At 41.9% G+C, this 20457-nt stretch overlaps 1 protein-coding gene across 3 annotated transcripts in view; it reads right to left on the reverse strand.

Moving 5' to 3' along the window:
- Window positions 1-20457, reverse strand: part of LTBP1 (latent transforming growth factor beta binding protein 1) — a 278103-nt gene that overhangs the window by 32252 nt on the left and 225394 nt on the right. For all 3 annotated transcript variants that reach the window (XM_012727629.1, XM_012727631.1, XM_012727630.1), the window contains 2 exons: window positions 10293-10418; window positions 6829-6972 (listed from right to left, as the gene is read on the reverse strand). In XM_012727629.1, coding sequence (XP_012583083.1) covers window positions 6829-6972; window positions 10293-10418 — 270 coding nt within the window. The remainder of the gene's footprint in view (window positions 1-6828; window positions 6973-10292; window positions 10419-20457) is intronic.

Genomic DNA, 20457 nt, shown 5'->3' on the forward strand with positions numbered 1-20457 from the left:
GAATTCGGGAAGAAATCTGACCCAATTTAAAAAAAAGTGTATTTTCCTAAGCTTTACCTACACGTATGGTGTAGCTCCGTTACAAATACACAATAAGACCTCAGAAGTTTATGACATTTCACAATGTTTGCATTCTAAATATTGTGGTCTTACCATCTTTAATTTTTTTTTCCTACTCAGGGTATTTTTTTCCAATCAGAAATTATTTAAAAAAAAAAAAAACTCTTTCAAAGTTAATTTATTTTACAGGTTAACTAAGCACACTGGAAAAAAAACAAAAAACAAACCCTACTCTGCCAAATACAACAGTTGAACTGATATTATATGTGGTTTCCTGCCTTTAAAGAAAAATGTACACACACAAAATCTGCAGCGGCCCTGGCCAGCAAGAGAGAACTGTCTGAGCTCTACTACCCGAGTCCAGAGCCCACTTTGCACAGAGCTCCCCTAAAGCTGGGGGAAGCTTGGCTTTTTCTTTTGCTTCCCTAGTAACGTAAGCCAAGAACATAGAGGAATAATTTTCCCTACCCAGAGTGTGACTAGGTAATTCCTTACTCACATGTGGTCCCATTCTATCTTTAATACAAAGAGTAATTGTTTTTATTCTGCAGAATTATCTCGGAACAGGATAGACCGGGCAGGAAAGGAACGCAGACGTGAACGTGGAGAAGCAACTGCACGCCAGCGACACCAGGGCTGGCCTGTGAGCTAGGGAGGTGACAGCACAGTGCAGGAGGAGGACGACTCAGGGACTCAGCTGCAAACACGGTCTGGCGAGGAGAGGACAGAATCTGTAGTGCCCTCCTGGGGACTCGGGGAAAGGTTGGCACTTGGTGGCAGCTGAGCTGATTTTAAAGGTTTGAGTAAGATTGCAAGAAAAAGAGGCCTATCTGAAGAGGATTCGCAGCACCCTGGATGAGGCTGGAAGGGATCAGGCTCAATGAAATAAGCCAGAAAAAAAAGAAAAATACTGGATGGTTTCACTTATAAGAGGAATGTAGGGGACCCGAATAGGGCATGGGGGGTGGGGGTGGGGTTGCGCGTTATTATAACAAAGTCAAAATCAACAGACAACTATAAACCAGAGACATTCTTCGGGGGGAAGGAGGAAATTGGATCAAAAGGGGTGCGAACAGCGCAAGGGACCGCGGTGACGGTGCCCGGTGAACCCGCGCGGGGATTTCTTGGGGGCCAAACACTAGATGATAAAGCATACACTGTGTGAAAATGAAGACCAATGTAAGATAGATAGAAAATAAAATTGAAAAGTACACGGGCACATCACTGGCACCCAAAGAGGTAAATGATAAGTGAAACAAAGGAGAAGACAGCTAGAAATGCAGCAGCAGAGCAGGCGGCGGGGACGGCAGCGGGCAGGGCCAGGGTGGCGGCGGTGCGGGGCGAAGCAGAGGGGGGTTCCGCGGTTGCTTCGGGCCCAGACCCTCTCCCTGCCCTGCTAAGCAACCGGACTTGTTGCTACAGGCAGCAGGGAGCAGTTGAAAGCTTTAGGGAGGATTTCAAACCAGATTTATGTTTCAAAAACAAGCCGGCAGCGATGTGGGTCCGAAGTAGAAGGGAGAGGCGGCGCGGGCTGGAGGCTGCCCGCTGCCAGGATCTGGGGAGGCGCTGGGCAACCCCCTCGCGCAGTGGTTAGGGGGGCTGGGAGAACTGGAGGCCACCATGAAGGCGAAATTACAGCAATGTTAACGACGGCACGAATGGGCGGGGAGAAGAATACTGACTCGAGGATACCCCACATTGACCTCTGGTGACGAGTGAACACTGGGGGGTGACCAGGTTGGAGAGGCGATGGGCTCCCCTCGGGTTGGTACCATGTCAGGAAGACGCTCACGAACACCCGGGCAAAGGGGCCCGCAAGCAGCTGCAAACAGGCGTCAGGTGCTCGGGGAGAGGCGCTCGCAGGCGTCAGGTGCTCGGGGAGAGGCGCTCGCAGATGGAGGCCAGCTCATGTCATGTCATGTCGATTCAGAGAAGCGGGGAAGACACCGCAGGGAAAGAACAGAGTCAAAACAGGCCGCTCCCTGGGTCATGATTAGTTAAGGAAAGGGCAGGAGAAGCAGCTGAGAACAAGACAGAAAAAGACCAGTCCAGGAGGTCGGAGGACTCAGGGCACAGGTTTTCTGAAATCCGAGGGCAGAGAGAGGAGGGGAGGGAGAAGCCATCGTCAGCTGTTTCCAAAGAGGGAGACTGAGGTGAGGCTGATGGCTTTAACTTCCAGACGCTCCCTGATGGGGAGTGGGGGCAGAGGGGGAAGGGGAGCCTCTGATTCTGCTCTCAGAGGGTTGAAGATCAAGGGGAGACCCCCATGCAGGCTCCGGTAATGTTAAAAAGGTGACAGATTATCTCTGTACTGTGACACTGCATGGGATTTCTCTATTTGCCCAGGGTCTAAGATAAATATGCATTATTTTAATAATGAGACCAAAACTGACAATGAAAATGAAAAGGAAGCAACTCTTAGAAGAATTTCGTGGTAGGCCGTTCTAGCCTGGAGAAATAGAACAGTGAAGTGGAGGGACCAAGGGAGCTTCCTGTGCTAATTTGGCTGCTGAACCCAAAGGAAAAAAGCATTTGCTCCTTCTAAGTCTGGGTTTCCTTACTGAATATGAAAGAGCCACACTGGAAAATCACTAGGTTGGTTTTAAGATTGAGAGGTCTAAGATCTAGCTCTGGTGTCTGAATAAGTTCTCCAACATACTAGAGAAAATTGATAGTTCAGGAATCCCTATAGAGCTTCACATTAAAAAAAATTATAAAACCAATATTCACTCCACTGTTTTTTATAATTTGGGGTCTTGTTTTATTTGCTTTTCTTCAAGTAAGGAACACCTACATTGATGATAATATATATGTTTATATTTAATTGTGTTCTTTTTGCTATACATTCTGTTTTAAAAATAAAATGCAGTTCTTACCACAGAACCTTCTGTATGTACCAATCAAGGCAGAGAACAGCATTTTGTGGGTAAGGACTGAAGGTCACAGTTGCCAAGACTAAATATTTACTGCTTCCTTTAGAGTGCCCAAAGACATAAAGTTTTTATTGAGCAATTATCACAGGCACTGAGGAAATAAAAGCTTCAGACTGTATTTCATATCCATACCCTCTTACACGTGATGAGTGGTCTGGAATGGACATTTTTTAGTTACTTCTGGTTTTAGACATTTTTAGGCAATGTACAGCAATGTAAATTAGTGGCCAAAGGCCCAGGCAGTGAAAAACATTAGACCAGACCAAAAAAAACCTAGGTGGGAGCCAGGAAGCTTAGAAATAAAAATCTTAGACGATTCAAGTTCAAGGTTACCATAAAGGCCTTTGGGAACAATCTTCTGCTGGAAAGTGGGTGCTTTTGGGCCACTTGCCTCTGGGAAAACACCCACAACTTCATGAGTCAGTTGGGTAGTGGGAGTCTCTGAAACCTGCTTTCTGACAGCAGGGCAGCTCCGCCCTGTCTTCAAGCTGCCTCCACACCTGGCCTCGGGCTACTGCTCCTCCTGGGAATGTCAAGTCCTGAGGAATTGCTTTTGTTTTTTGCAGACAAGTGAAAATGGTACAGCCTCTCCTATAAGTCTATTTTCCCTTTCCTAACTCCTAATTCTACTCCTGATACTCTTCAGTAAGGATGAGATTTCAGCTGTTTCTAGGTCTTGTGTGGATTCAAATTAAATTGCTTGAAAACTTTAAATTTGATAGTGTTTTGTTCTGTGGAACGGCAGATTTTTCAAATGCCGTATGATACAAAGTCTTTTATTTTTTTAAGTGTTCTTTCTCTCTTTTTTAATTGTGGTAACATGGGTTTACAACACTGTAAATGGTATAGAGGAAAGGATCGCACACCTTATGCTATACACAGTTTTAACAGGCCTCCATCTAGCTAGCTGGTCTGGCTAGCTGATATTCACTGGCCCTGGGACAATCACTCTGGGCAACGTGCAGGGAAGCAGAATGCTCAGTCAACCAGCTCTGGGTTTAGTCACTTTTTGCAAACAATTGATCAATTATTGGCTCGACTGGCCCCTTAGGACACTGCTAGTGCTTTGCTAAGATGAACATGACATCACAAGATAATCGGAAGAATCCATATCATCGTTTACCAAGAACTATACAAACTGAAATATGGGAGAAGTCAAAGTCGCCAGGAATTATACAAATTAATAAGCTTCACCAGTTCCTGCTTAAGTCAGAATATACTAGCAGGGACCAGTAAAACAATTTGGCAAGTAGACTATTTAGCAGAAGCCAGCAAATTATGGGGAGGATATGCAATAAACCCAGCAATTTAAGGAAAATATACACGATGTGAAAAGGGGGGGAAAAACTACATATTCACTGGAAGACAAGCTTTAAGAAGCTGCGTATTCAAACCATGTTCTCTGAAAACACAGGAGTTATGACTCTACCAGAAGAACTTTCCAGAATGAGTCACTCAATGAGAAAGCAAGTAGACTAAGGAAAAGGCAAAGAAGGTGTTAGGGACTTGGTTACAGCTTTATAGGAGATAAGGAATGAGACTTACAAGAAGAGGCAACACGAAGTTTGAAGAAGCAGTTTACTAGAAGTTAGGCTGGTTTAGCAAAAATGGTCTCATGATCCTATTAAATTACCTTATTATATGATTAATTTTGAAAGAGAGACACTGTAGGGCTCCAGACATATATTATAAATGAAGTTATGTGAACTGGAAGAGCCATTTCTTGATGTTACTTAAAACATTCCACCAAAAAAGAATTTGTAGTTAAATGGTCGAATATTTCAAAAGAGATTATGAAAGGGTGAGAAATGGATATCCCTCATGTGTTTGGATCATAGCTTGTGATTTAATACTTTATATAGTACTTTGACATTAACAAATGGTTTTTACATATATGATTTCTTTTAGCATTCATATAACCCTGCGAGGTGAATAGAACCTATTTTACAGGTGAGAAAACTAAAACTCAGAGATGATGAATGATGTCCCTAAGCTTACACAGCTGCAAATAATACTTTACATTAGAAGACCAATGTCTTCTAATGTAAAGTATTATTTGAAGGGAAAAAAAAAGAACAAATTTAAATTTCCACTAATTTCAATACTTATGTTTTTTATTAATTCTTTCCTTCCCTCCCTCCATAGAGTGTGGTCATTAGAATATCTTGCTTTTTCACTTAGTATTGTATAGTGTGCATTCATCATAACTACTGCTCTTTATATAGGCCTTTTGAATGACTATACAGCATTATGACCCATGAATTATTTCACTCAAAATAAACCACAGGTGAGATGCTACTCTAGAGAACCCCCAAGACAAACAAGACAGTTACTTTTCAGTGACCAAGAAGGCCAACCAGGCCCTTTGTTGTCATTACTGTAGGTAGAACGAAGATGAGGTCTTATCTCTGCAGCTTATGTGTCACATATTGGTCACAGGAATGGACAGTAACCCCCTGTCCAAGGGTCCCTCACTCCTTCCTTTCAAAGACCATATATATATATTTTTTATTATAAGAGTTTATTTTTACATCATCTTGTGCCTTTTCCCATCTCAGTTGTAATCCCCATGGACTTCCCAACATCAATTCACCCGTGTGCCCATGCATTACCCATCCCTCTATTTTTGATCCCCACTCCACCTCCATAAAATGTCTCTGGTATATAGTTGTTCATTATTAATATTCCCCCCCCATTCCTTTATACTCATGCTGTGAGTGAAACCATCCAGTGTTTTTTTCTTTCTGGTTTATTTTGCTAAGCATGATTTCTTCCAGCTCCATCCATGTTGCTGCAAAAGGCATGAGTTCATCTTTTTTGATCACTGAGTAATATTCCATTGTGTACATATACCACATTTTTAAAATCCTGTCATCTACATTAGGGCATTTGGGTTGATTCCATGCAAAGATCATATTTTTTAATGATTATTCATCTTATTCTGCATCCTCACTTTTATTGAAAAAAATCAAGAAGAACAATGTCCCCTATTCCTTATCAAGGTGATTATTTGACAGGGAATGAGTGTATCCTATTGAGTAGTGAGAGCTTTCTTAGAACATGAATAAAGTCAACAGATCTATGAAGAATGCTTCAAGCTTAAATAATGTTCTGATGCAGTGTCTTCCAACAACAACAATAAAAAACAACCAACACTGACAAGAAAATAAAATGGTCTATGTTGCCTTTCATTTGGCTCTCAAAGGACCATTTGGTCTCACTTTCCCTAAAACACAACCAAGCAATAGCTCCTTGGCACAAACCAACAGCAGTCTGGACGTTGATTAATTTATCTAGAAACCCCTCAGCTTTCCATAGCAATCTGTGCCACGACAGCACAGCCTAAATCAAATTTTAAATGAATGCAAACACAGCCACTCTCTAAGTCAAATTTTGGAAAAACACCTTAAAAATTCCAAGTGGAAGTCTTGTAGATCCTGAGAGGCCTGTATGTTACTTTTAATTTAGAGAGGTGTCAAGATACCTTTCTCTGAGGGCCAAGAAAGAAGGATGAGGTAACTGAACACTGAGATGACGCCATATTAAACCCCAAGGAGACAGCTGTGTTGTATGCAATTCCCACCAAGTGTTCTCATCATTTTGGATTCTTTATCCCACACTTGTGGAATCTCTGGGATGGAGGTCCAGTAATCACCCACGCCCCCAACACACACACATCCTAAACACCATTGATTGGGCAGGCTCAGAAACAACAAGAAAGCTTCCAGAGACACCATTGTGCCAGAATACTTAGTTGTTTCTTCCCTCATGCCCAGAGTGTTTAGCCCACACCTGCGTGGGTACAGGTCCCTGGGAGGGAGGGCCTGATACTTACCTGTGGGGGTCCTGGAGCGGCACTGCCCAGTCATGGGGCTGTACTCCTGGTTCTCATCAGCGCACACACACAGGAAGGACCCTTCGACGTTTTCGCAGAAGGCTTCACCGCACACGCCACTCAGCAGCTCACATTCGTTCACATCTGGAAAAGGTGACATTGAGCAAGTCAGGCGTGTGCCTCATTCCCGACGGCTCTTTACTTCACCAGCTGTGCCAAGGCTAGTAGTGTCTGCTGGAAAGGAGGGAACCCCCCATGGAACCATCAAGTGCCTTTGCTCTAGGAAAGGGGCTGCTAACATGGGCAGGTAGGGTTGGTTTGTATGAAAGGACCACGAAAGGGCAAAGTGATAGTTTCCAATTTTGGCTTTAAGGGACACCCCAGAATGACAATGCCAGCATCCTCTCTGCTCTATGTCGATGTGTCTTCCCTGGCTTTTTGATACAACAAAGCCTTAAATAACAACATTTTATTCTCAGTTCTTAATTCAAGAAAAATGAGCAGCAATGCACTTTAGAAACCAGTGTTCTTCAAACTTATTTTTTAATTGCTTTTAAGTCTCCTCAGATTCTTGAAATATAGTTTTCCAGCAGTCAAAATGCCCTTAACTTAACAAATAGGACACATAGATTGTGTATCCTGTTGAGAAATGAAGAAAGGACCCCTGCAAATATTCACAAGGCTACATTAGTCATTCACATGAAACCAGTGACTCCCAATTCCACTTCTTCTTCAAAATCCTATTAGTGGTCCACAGTGTAATTTTTATTTTTCTAAGTATTTATCTTATGTACCTAAATTCACTTACTTGAAACACCGTTAAGAAATTGGGGAGTAAATTTTATTTAGCATCATGCAAGTACACAGCCCCAAAGAAAGGTTAATGTTATATTTGATTCTGCCATACCACCTTTCACCTTGTTTCCACTGGAAAAGTTGTATCGGTGAATGCCCAGTTCAGCAAGATACATGAAGTGCTCATGTATCTTATGAATTAAACATGTACAGACATCAGAGTTCATGAGCACACTTGGAGATGGTTTATACAAAGTTAAAAATTTGAGCAGTTACCCAAATCACTCAAGGAAAAAAAAAAAACCTATTTTCACCTGCTATCCCCAGTTAATTGGACAAAACGTTTATGTATTTTGACTTATTTGGATAATTACCTCAGTTTTCCATTTCACTCTGTATATAAACAGATATAAACCCAATGAGCTGGTTTTATTTATGAAAAGATATTGTAACCTAAAGTTAAGCACAGCATTGGTATATTTAATCAACCTAGACAGTCATAATTTAGACCAGAAAAATTGACTTTAGAAATTTGCCAGTTCACATTTATCAGTTTTAGGAAACTGTCAAATGGAACTTTCTACTTTCTTAACTTGCATTATTTACATGGCTATTGAACTCTCTCCCACCAGACCGCATTCATTCAACATATTTTTTATTTTTTTCATTTACCTCTATGAGCCGGACTCTAGGGAAAGAATGAAGAGCCAGGCAGCCCAACTCCTACCTTCACGGAGCTCAGAGTCCAGTTAGGGAAATGAATGAAGCGATTTCAAGGCTAGCAGTGAGAAGCATGGAGCACCATACCCAAAGCTGGGAACAGTGGAAGGCAGGAGCAGGGGGCAGGTTAAGGAGATGGCGTGGGAGCCAAGTGCCCACAGGTAGGTGATAAGGTGGAGACGGTGATAAAAAAAAAAAAGGAAGAGAAGTGGGATGGGGGAGGTGGAGCCAGAGTCAGAGCGCAAAAAGCAGAAGGTTGGTCTCAGCTAATTCATTTCTTCAATTCTATAGAACACTCAAGGTGGTGATGTGTGTATCACAGATGCTCAGTTAGGCGTTTTCAAAAAGTTTATAAATGCCTGTTACGGTCACTGAAATGATAACCAATACCTCTTCTCAAAGGTGGGGGGGGTTTTGTGTCCCGAGATGAATCTTCCCATGGGCTCCATGCATTCATCTGGAGACAGAGGTGGAGGCAGGGGCTTGTGGAGTCAGTGGCTCAAAACTTGGTGTTCAAGAGTTCAAGCCCTTCAACCAAATGTACCGAGCACTGACAACACCCCCACATCCGTCTGCACAGGAGGGAGAGAGAACTTCCCAATCACATGGAGCTCTTGCCTTGGAGAAGGCACTGAAAGGTGGCACTCATGAGGTTCAGTGGTCCCAAAGAGGTTGTGAGTCCATCAGAGAACCTGCTGGAGGTATCTGGAGTGCAGGAGGAGATGCCACAGTTCAGCTCAAGAGCTATAAATGGAGCTGAGACCATACCTGGACGGGGTGCATCTAACCTCCATCTTTAGGAATGAGTGTGGTCTAGCCAGACTCAGGGAAGGGGAGGGGGTGAGAAGATGCCCAGCGGAAGGGGCAAACGAGCCAAACAATCGCTTATTTTCGTGAAAGGCTGCAAGAGCTTCTTATTGCACGAACCTCCAAGGTGAGGCAGGAAGTGCTGAAGTGCTGAGGCTGAGAAAGAAAGTGGGAACCAGAACACAGGACCCAGTTAATCAAAACACTAAGTGGCGGCAGCAGACTGTTATCATTTGTACTCCAGTGTGAAAGATTAAAGCAGAAGTTGGAAGTAGCAACTAGGATAGTCGTAGCTTAAAACTGATTCCTGTTTGGATGCTTTTTATCATTACTACCCCAAAGAGATTTTTCTTTCCCCAGTTTAATCTGGAGGGGAAATGAATTAATGCCTTAAAAGCAACTCTCCAAACTAAAAAGTTACTGAGCCTTCCTCAGGCCACCATTAGCTCTGCCCTAAAGAAGGCTGCTTTTTTCATAAAGAGAAATAAAGGCCTTGTTATCAGTGAAGTTTTAACTTAATAGCCTTTCTTCTCTTTCCTATGTAGTTGCACTCATTGCAAACATTCTTCATACAATGAATGTGATTTAAAGAACATCAGAAAATGAAATACACAATATCTGCTGTGTGAGCCTGTGCTGGACCCTAGTCTAAGACATCTGATGATAGTCAAGAGTCCTTCCAGCTCTGTCAATCCTGGAACAGACTGAAGAGAGAGAGTTGCACAATTCAAAGCATCATTTTACGGGTGTCATTCCTGGAAACTAAGACTCTTGCCAGTGCTTTTCCTTATATGCCCGGCCCAAGGAGGTGCATTCTGCAGACAGACAAGCTCTACCACACACCAGACTCTATTTCCTGTGCGGGAGGGACTCAAGTGTTCTGCAGACTCAGCTAAGAGTTTAAACAGATGTTCTTTTTAATATACATTTAAATTCAAAGTTAGATTTCTTTATTTCTTAAAGTCCCCAATCATTTCATAAGTGCGGGCTATTTCCAGTTATCCCCAAGTTGTATGACAACATCAAATCAAGTTGAAATCCTGCCTCCAAGACCCTTACTTCCCATCTCTCGTTATCGACAACTTTGATTTCGTTTCAACAGACGTGAGACAGGTTGGGGGGGAAAGAGGCTAAAAACTCACCCACACACCCTTGCCCATCCTGTGGGGCTTGAAAGCCCTGATAACAGAGGCAGCGGAAGGAGCCAGCCGTATTATCGCAAAACCCGTGACTGTCACAGACAGTGTTGTTTACACATTCATCAATATCTGCAAAAAAGACATTTAACGTCAGACACAAAACAGACTGACAAACACCAGATAGTAATGGAGTGACAGGGCGCCCAGCACACCCGGGTGAGTAGAGATGATCATGTTTACACAGAAGTGAACTTCAAAAACATCTAACAGATACAATGTTTTGACGAAAATATCTTAATCCACAAACTGTTGGGTTCTAGGAGAAAACATTTTTCCTCTGGAATGTTTTCCAACTGAAATGACAGCTACAGTTGCCACTGTCAGTGTTTTCTACAGGTTTTCAACTCTTTGCTTCCAAGGAGGACCTATTCCTACAGGGATAGTGTGTGAAAGGATCATTACTTGTCCAATGATGGTCAAGGGTAATAGTTCAATCTGCAGAGTTGGGGCATGAAACAAGACTGGCCTGTCTGGGTAATGGTTTGCTCAACCATACAGATAATCTTTATCAATCTAAACAGCATTCCGTGAAGGGGAGAGGAGGAAAGTGAGAGAAAAGAAAAGGGAGAAGGAGATGGGAGTAGGAGAGAGATGGGGACTGATGAATTCAACCCAGTTGAAGTCACCCAAGGTCCTCGATGTCACTGTTGTCCCATGATTAACCAGTGATGAACCTGTGTATTCATTTTGTTCTCTACTGACTTGATAATGGTATTTTGCCTCCCCCCATTCATAACAATGTTCTAAAAACAGTGATGTCTCAATTGTAAAGTTACCAACAGATTTGAAGATACAATTCTGTTTCCTCCCAGTTACTAATTTTACTCTCCAGTGTTTAATTTCCTTTCTCCTTATTCACTGCACTGTCACACATTCCCATTTACCAGGCTCTCTGGCCTCTCTGACTCTGGTATTCACCATCCCCAAACACAAGTTATTGGAGAAACAATTAAGAAAATGCAATCACTACCTCCAAATGCATGTGAAGAATTTGCTTTTATACTTGAACAATGAAATGAGAAAACAAATAAAAAAGAGACAGAATTCAGTTTTGAGAAGTTAATAAAATGGACTGTTTCTCTTCTTAAATTTTTCAAAGAAAAGTCCAAGGCATTTTCTAAAGGAAAAAATATACAAGTAAGGATTTTCAGTATTTGTCTCACTTTCCTTCCCAATCAAGATTAATCCACCAAGATTAAATTCAGAGATTGTCTCACTTTTGAATAAGAAAACATGAGCAACTATGTAAGATCCTTCAATTTTAATTTAATTTTTTTTTTTGGTCAGGGAAAAACATGTGTCCCCTCTCCTCCCAAGGCTGGTCCTGTTCCGACTCCTACCAGTCTCTTCTCCCTCTATGCCTACCTTTTCATGCTCCAGCATCTCTTCAAATCTTCAATTATTCTTCCTCACTTCCTCCCTCACTGCCTTAAAAAATATTGAATTCTCCTGGAAAAACTTGCATCAGCCATAATATCACCTACTCTAATTTTCCCTTCCTTTTACCGTTGCAAAATGCCTCAAAATATTAGTAGAAAGTAATCACTGACAGTACTGAGAATATCATGCCTGTGTCCTTAGAATTACTGCAGCAGTTAGTAAGATGGGACCAGTGTGCCTGGAACGCTGCAGAGCATGTAACATCAGAAGCAACCAATAGGTGGCGCTACCGGTATGAGTTCGGCTCCAACAAGCACACCAAGGACAACTACTGCAATTACCACTCTCCTCAATGAATTCCCAACTCTTCATCCTACAGTCCTCCTCTGAGAAAAGTCACCACTGACAGACCCATGATTAAATCCATGGTCATTTTCCAATCAGTCACCATCACCCTTGACCTCGAAGTTTGGTCAACAGCTCCTCCGCCTCGAACTCTGTGTCTTCATGACCCATGAGAGAGTATTATTCTTGGTCTGCCTTTGACCACTTTGGCTGGCCCTTATCCTTTTCACAGCCTGAAGGTGGAGTCTGCCAGGGCTTAGAACTCTCCCTCCCCCATCCATCCTGGGACCAGCTTGGTCCTCCACCCAGGCTCTCCCACAGTCCTCAGAATGATCCCAAGTCTTCCTCTCCAGCTAGAATCCTTACTCTAAATCATTTCCAGTTAATCATCTTAAAGTTATCAAACCTAGAACCAAATTCACTGTCTGCCTAATACACTGAATTTCTTGACCTCAGTGAGAACTCTCACCTGTTTCCTTACCTTCCTATAGCTCACCTCCCCTACTTGAACTTGAAATCCATTATTATTTCATAGCTAAAAAAAGAATAAGTCTTCCCCTGCAGCATCAAATCAAAGATGGCATTCAATCAGTCTATTCTTCTGGATTTTCAATGTCAGCATAAGGTTGGGATTATAACTCATTTGCTGATCACGACCACAAAGAGGGTATCTGCACTGTGCTATCACATCTCCTAACGCAGGCAACCGCTAACTTCCTGCCGTGGACACTTGTCAGCATTTACTTGACTCACAGGATTTAAGGGCTGAAAGAAACAGACATCCTTCCACTGCCACTTACATATTAATGATTTCTGGTCTCTCAAGGCTCAAACTCTGTCCTTTAGAACCATTTACCTATGGATGTGTTCATCAAACATGAGCTCTTTACCACTTCTCTCTTCCCCTCTTCTGTATTCCCTTCATCAGAGAATCTAACCAGCAGCCCCAGCCAGATATGTGTCTTGCTTCCCTTTCTTGGACTTGAGTCGCTCCCTTGAGCCCTGGTGCACTTCATGCTCCTAATTGGTCTTCTTATCTCAGTGGTGCCTCCATCCTCCTATTCACCAGCCAACAGAAAACCTGTCAGCGACACTCCCTTGCTCAGAATGTTGAGCATTTGTTCTTGGCTAGAAGAATGGAGCCTCCTGGCTCTATGTCTGCCCACAGCTCGTAGCCGACCTTCCAATGTGAATGAAGCCTCCTCAGTAGCAGAAAGCTCTCTGGACTTGAACTTCCCACTGACTTGCTGCTCCATCCTTTCTTCCCCTAGAAATGCCAGAAGCCTCTCTGCGCTCAGACCTCACCAATAACTTATCTCCTACTAACATCAAACAGTGGGTACCAAGCAGAGAGTACAGAATAGTAGCACCCGGAAATCTGGTGGCTGTTCAGTCTAGATTCTTGCAGAAAAATCTCTTGCTTTCCTTCGTTATTCCTGCTGTGCAGTTCCTGCAGAGGATGCTCCCTGGTGAGTGATCACCAGCCCAGGCACTGAGTCACTGACTCAAAGGTGAACAGGCCCTGGGGCGGTGATGGGTTCTGGGCAGGTCACTGTGTCAGACTTACTGTAACAGTGATTAACAGAAGTTTAGATGAGCAATATCTTGGGTTTGAATGAATAGGGAAAAAAATAACCCCAAAACATGGTATGCCTGCTGGAGACTAGCTCCTCCCGCAACTAATATTTTACGAAAGTGAAATAATGTAACTCTCGGCAGTTCTGGGTTTTCAAAATGAGGTGAGGTAATAGCTTAATAAAAGGACAATGTTTGTTTCACTTCTGACTAATGACCTGTATAAGAAAACATTATTTCATTAGAATTCTCTGTGATGATGTGAACTATTTTCCATTGTGAGTCTTGTCCATGAAAATAACTGTCAGAACTGCTACAATTAAGTCTATAAAAACACAGGTACATATTTAAAAAAGGTATTGTTATGCTGGAAGAACCCTACCCAACTGCAAGCTTCATTTAAACTAGTGAAAGCCAGGCTGTTTTAGCTGAAGTTGAATTTGGAATATGGAACTAAATTTTGAAGGATGAAACTATCACAAGTTTTCTTTTTCATGTAACGAAGGCTACATCTACCAAATCACTAAGACAATGCTGCTGGGTGTCTGTAAACCCTACATGACATTACCAACACTTGCAGTCCCACAGACAAGAGGTGCAGGAGTGACAGTCCACAGAGCTCTCGTCTGGCAACCCAGGTGGGGCAGGCACGCTGCTGTGAGAAGCACTGATTTCTCATGCCAGTGTTTGCTGTTTCTATTTTCCTAAGCAAGGCAGATACGAGTGTTTCTGTTTCCGTCGGAATGAACTCAAGACCAAGAATAGTGGGGTCATGGATATGAATGTGCCAGTGACAGATTACCTAAATATCAGAAAAAGAGTACAGATCTGGGCAACTGGAACTGCTAGGCCTTGGTGTGAAGGCAGCCAAGTAATACTGTCCATGGCCGTACCCCTTGTGTGATGGTCTTAACCACTGCCTGTTGACAGATCCTTGTTCTTACTCTTTTTCCTTAGCAAGTTTTCTCAATGGAACAAAGTTCTTTCAACAGCAACCGATTGCAACAGGGTTTCTACATATAAGAGCAACATTCCAGTCATGTGCCTGGATCCTTAAATAAAGGATGACTTGAAGTCACCCTCTCCCTTAGGTAAAATCAACTATGAAGTAAGGCTAAAGAATGGAACGGAGGTGTGACATTTTAGAGTCAAGGTAAACCTTATTTGCTCACCCAGGGGAAAAAAAAATTCGCAACTATGTTCAAAGACCTCAACAATGAAATTCTTAAAACTTCTATGAGTTCATTAAATGTTCAGTATGATATACAGGAAAGGTATGTGGGTGGGGGAGGTTGGGGTATTAGTGTATACTCTGTGAATCCAACGACTTGGTTTTCTTTTTATAGATAACACTTCTAGTTTGGTGTCATCTTGAATTAAGTCAAAAGACTATTTCTTGCATTCATAACACCTCCTATCATTGTGTTGTTGATTTTTGTCTTCCTTAAACTGAGCAATCTGCTGGAGGAAGGAGCTCACTGATAAGCTTTCTTCTCACTGCCAGAGCACCCCACGGGGCAGATGCTGGGAAGTGTCATTTCACCAGCAATCTCCACAGCCTCTGCAAGGCCAGGAAGAAGACATCCCCGTGTTGACAGAACATTTTCAGATGACATGGTTCACTGGAGGGTCTGGAGGGTTATCCAGGTCAACTCCTTCATTTGAAGAACCAGAGAACTGACAACTGAGGCCTAGAGAAAGAAGTACCTTGCCTCAAGGTTGCCCTATCAGTTTCTAGTAGAGTTGGCAAAGGAAGAAGAGTCTAGTGAAGGAACCATCTTGTGAATCATGTCCTCTTGCCTCCCAACTACACGGGTGGTTGGAAAAAGTTAGTACACGGCCCTCCCTGGTGGCACAGCAGGTTAAAGTGCAGCACTGCAAGCTAGCCAGCCGCTTCAGTGTGAGTTCAATCCTCGGCCATGGAGCTGACCCACATGGCACGGCAGACCTCTCCTAACCTGCCCGCTGCTTCCCTCAGCAGTGTACTTTGTCTATCTACTATTCTACTCCCCACTCTGTCTCTGGTGAATCCTCTCACAATCCTGTGCCTCTGTATACATAAATAAGTAAATCTTAAAAAAAAAAAAAAAGCAATGCATTAAAAAAAAAAAGTTAGTACAGTAAGGAGAAAAAACCACTAAATTGTGAGTACAATACACACGGGGGAGTTGTCTCCTGGCAAGGGCAGTCAGAACTACACTCTGACTAGCACTCACTGACTTACATTTTAATGGAGTAGCCGCCCTCTAGTTGTTTGACCAAGGCCACGCTATCAAGTGTCATCAGACTTGGAATTTAAATATCCAAGCTACTGCTGGTCCCTCAAGTCATGTTTCTTTCTAGGAGACCCTTGGAAGAAAGACGCATCTAGCACAAGGGGGTCAAGCCACTGTCTCTCTCTGTAGTTGGCAGTAAGAAGGAAACAGCTCACTATTTCAGTCCAGAAACTTCTGACCAACAGGTCTGGTGCCAGAACCTTAAAATAAAAAAAAAAAGGGGGGGGGAGGTGCTAACGAAAAGGGATATAGGTTTCCTACTTCAGGGGAATTCCTTATTGAAAGAAACAGAAGCCAACCAGGAGACAGCACATCCTAGCCAAGAAGTGGTGCCGAACAACGTTGAACCAACTGAATAGCTGCCCAAAGGAATTTTAAAATGGCATGGCTCTGGCCCAAAAGAGATTAAGGTTTATTTCATAGCACGGAGGAGAGCCAGGATTAAAAATGGAAGATGAACACAAGACCTAGAGGAGAAAAAAAATTAAATTTAGCCAATAGGAAATTAAAATCTTGATTTGGAAGTGGTCCAGACAATATAGGATATGGAAAGAGACTTTTAAAATATGTGCACTAAGGTCTGGCAACACCGTCAAGTCTGGATAGTATGGGCTTTGTGTGTTATGAAAAATAACTTTGTTCTGGAAAGTGGGATGAGTCATAAGCCAGCAGAAGAAGATGGTGTCCTTCTGCAGAGTTTGACTCGTGCACTGCCTGACAGAGAAAGGAGGGAACCTGTGTACCTCAAAGGCCAAATGTCTGTTTTGAAAGCTGCTAACAGCCTAGATAAGCAACAAGAAGTGAGAAGTGACCAAGGTAGCAAATTATTTCCAACCCAACTCTCCAGCACAAGAATTCCAGAAAACAAAGCTGGCCAATGAGAGATGACTTCTCCACATTTGATACTCGCTAGTTTAAAAAAGATTTATTTAAGTAATTCTTTCAATTTTTCCAGAGCAATCTCCACCTGATGCCTTTAGGCAGAAGTTCCAGAGAAACAAAATCCACACACCACTTTCATTTTAATCAACACATGGAGAATGCTTCAGAGTGACAGGCATCCCACTAAAATCCCGCTTAGAAATCTCATGCATTGCCCAAATGTGGGACTCATTCTTGATGATATCCCTGTATTCAGTCATCACACTTCTCTGACTCAACTCTGACTCCAGCTGCAGTCTCTGCTGCCACTCCAATTTAACTCGGGGTCTCCACATCTTTCACCCCAATTTATGCCATGAGTTTCTAAGTGCTTTTTGTTCATTCCAGCCACTCACTGCCATTCTGAATCCACCCTCCAAAGTGAGAGGATCATTTATCTATTGAAACTGTTCAAACAAATAATTCTCTGCTTAACCTTCATCAGTGTTTCCCATAGGTACTAGTGTAAAGGGCCTTGTCGTGTGCCTACTGACACTCACCCATTTTAGATTTCAAAGTTACTTGCCTTTTCTAGCTGGCTCCTCTGCCTCTATCTTCTGTTTCCTCCTCCTTCCCCTCCTGGCTGAATATTCCATCAGGATCACACATTTATTTCCTGCCATTATCTTAAAAATAACCAAAGCCTCCTTGCACATCATGCCTTCAGCAAAAACCTTATTTCACATCCCCCTTTTAAAGGTTTGGAGGTCTCGAACATAAGCTGTTGTTCACTCAATTAGTTCTCATGTAACACTGCGTGGCTTTCACAGCCTGGACTCCACTGAAATGGCTCTTGATAAAGTCATCAGTTTGTAAAACCCAAATCCACCTGCACAGGTTCGCAGTTTATTACTTAGTCCAGTCGACCTCTCTGTTTTTCTGAATACAACTCATCCCTTGGATTTTAGGGAGGTAAATGCTCCTGGTTTTTGTTCCTCTTTTGGCTGCTCCCACACAATCTCTTTTACTTCAGTCCTAACTGTTGGTGTTTCTCAGGATCCAGTCATAAACCATCTTTTCTTCTCCTTCCATGACCCACTTGATGACTTCATCCATTTCATCTTTCTAATAGCTTCAAGTAACCTCTATAGCTGATGACACCCAATTTATCTCTGACCTAGACTTTTCTTCCAGGGACAAAATCTAACTTGACGAAACTGCCTACTGCCAACCCACCTAGATAATCAGTTCATTGGCAAATCTCATAAAATAATTAAAAAAATTTTTTTGCACAATTTTTCACCATGTCAGCACATCTAGTACCATCAAACATCTACTTTCTGAAGACTAGAAGCAGAAAGCTATTCTAGTATTCCTTCTTCTGTATGCACTGTGTCCACTTCAACACTATACCCTAATCTAATCTGAGGTTCAATATCTGAAAGATTTTGTCAGCTTTTCACTTTATTCACTTTATTCCACAACTCTGCCATCCAAGTACTAACCAGGCCCGACCCTGCTTAAGTTTCGGAGATCAGATGAGATCGGGCGCGTTCATGGTGGTATGGCCGTAGAGGACTCTGCCACAACTCTAACCACAGCTTCGATATGTCCAGCCTGAACAAAATCCTAGAAGCCATCTTAAATTTTTCTGAGTCTTTAATCCAATTTTCAAATAGCATTCTAGGGACTACATACTTTAAAAGTACAAATTACATTACTGAAATAAATACAATCTCACACCCCAGTACACACAAAACACATGCAGGATGATAGTGAGGATATCTATAATCCAACAGATGGGAAAAGAAGAGAAACAAATAGCAGATGGACAAATGGAAAGAACAGAGTAATAGATAGATTTGACCCTCCCAAATACTAGGTAGTTACATTAACTGCCTCTGAGTTAAATGCTCTGATAAAAACGTAAGTAACATCATTTTGGAATAGAAAAAAATCAACAGAAGCTGCTTATAAAGAAAGACCTTTCAAAATAAGAACATGGAAAGTGGGAAAGGATAAGCCATGCAAATTTAAAGACACAAAAAATTTACAGGCAAGCTGTGCTGGACGAGACAATAAAGGCGTGTCATGGGACCAAGAAGACAATCCAACGGGAAAATACAGAAATTCTCTACTTGATTCTATTGTCAGAAAAATAAGTACAACTCAGCAAACTGAAATTAAAAATAAACTTTCATAACAATAGTGGGAGATTATAAAATACCCTCTTTAGTAAGTTATATATGGAAAAATCCAGAAGACACAGAAGTAATCTGAACAATTACAAACTGGCCCCTAGTAACCTATATAGCTCTAACTGCAGAATACACCTGCTTTTCAAGTAAATAAAACTACTCACTAAAAATGATATCTTGAACTTCAACAAATTCCAAGATTGCAGTCAGTGAATGTACTCTAATCAGAGAGGCACTGAGCTAGAAATTAATAACAAAAGATAGCTACTTAACGATTAATAAGTTAAATAAGTTAATAAAATAACAACAATATAACTAATTTAAGGAATATTAAGGAAAACATTTAGAAATTAACATAATAGACATGAGAAAAAATCAAGAAAAGTTGCTTCTTTGCAAAAACTAATACTCTAAGAAGATTAAGAACAAACTAAAAAAAACACAAATTACAAAAAGAAAGCTAAAGTCCTCATTACATAGTCTACAGGTATTTGGGAAATAGTAAGAGGATATTATGAATAACTATGCCAATGAATTAGAAACTTTACTAAAATGGGTAAATCCCTTGAGAAACAACACTTATCAAAACTGTCACAAACAGAAAAAAAAAAAACAACCTAAAATCTTTTAAATAAATCTTTACTACAATATGAAAGCCTTTGTAACACACATGACAAAACCTAACTCAAAGCTAGGCCAAATGACTTGACCGGTCAATGCTTTAAGGAATCTAATGCAGAATCACTGGAGACCTCGAGGGCTTAAGGCGCTGAAGCAAGGAAAGTCTTCAGGTCATGACCGGAGGACTGGTCAACATGAGCTGGAAGTCTGCCCGTGTCTAGACTGAGTCCATCCTTGCATCAGCAAAGCTAAGTTTAAAGGAGAAACAGGCATGGGAACAAAACAACCTGATAACGTAAAACCTTGGTGGTGAATGTTCCACATTAATGTTGAATACCAAGAGAATAAATCATTATCTTGTAACTAACACAAAAGGAACCAGGAAGTTTGTCTTAATAAAAATGAGTAGCACTGGGCACTCGGGACGCTTGTGCTCAGACAAGAAGCTTTGTATCCCCTAGGTCCTGGTTCTCTTAAACTCCATTTTGTGCCTGTCATTTGTTTATTTCAAGGTTTTTTTCAAATCTCTTTCTTAAGCCTGTTCACCAGAGCTAGACTCTGGCAAAAAATTCATGATTTGTTCACATACATTTCCAGAAAACAGAACACTTTTAAACTCAGTTTATGCAGACAGAACAACCTTCAACCCAACTTCATCAACACTTCTGAAAAGGAAGAACAACTTAAGACTAGTCTCACAAACATGCAAATGTACTAAACAAAATGTTAGCAAACTGACTCCAGGGATATATAAGGAAATTGCATCATGATGGTTCATTTTAAGAAAGCAAGGATTGGCCCTCCCTCGTGGCGCAGCGGGTTAAAGCACAGCACTGAGAAGCTAAAGCCACT

This window comes from Condylura cristata, unplaced genomic scaffold (assembly GCF_000260355.1).
Source record: "Condylura cristata isolate star-nosed mole 26May11 unplaced genomic scaffold, ConCri1.0 scaffold00020, whole genome shotgun sequence".
Lineage (NCBI taxonomy): Eukaryota > Metazoa > Chordata > Mammalia > Eulipotyphla > Talpidae > Condylura > Condylura cristata.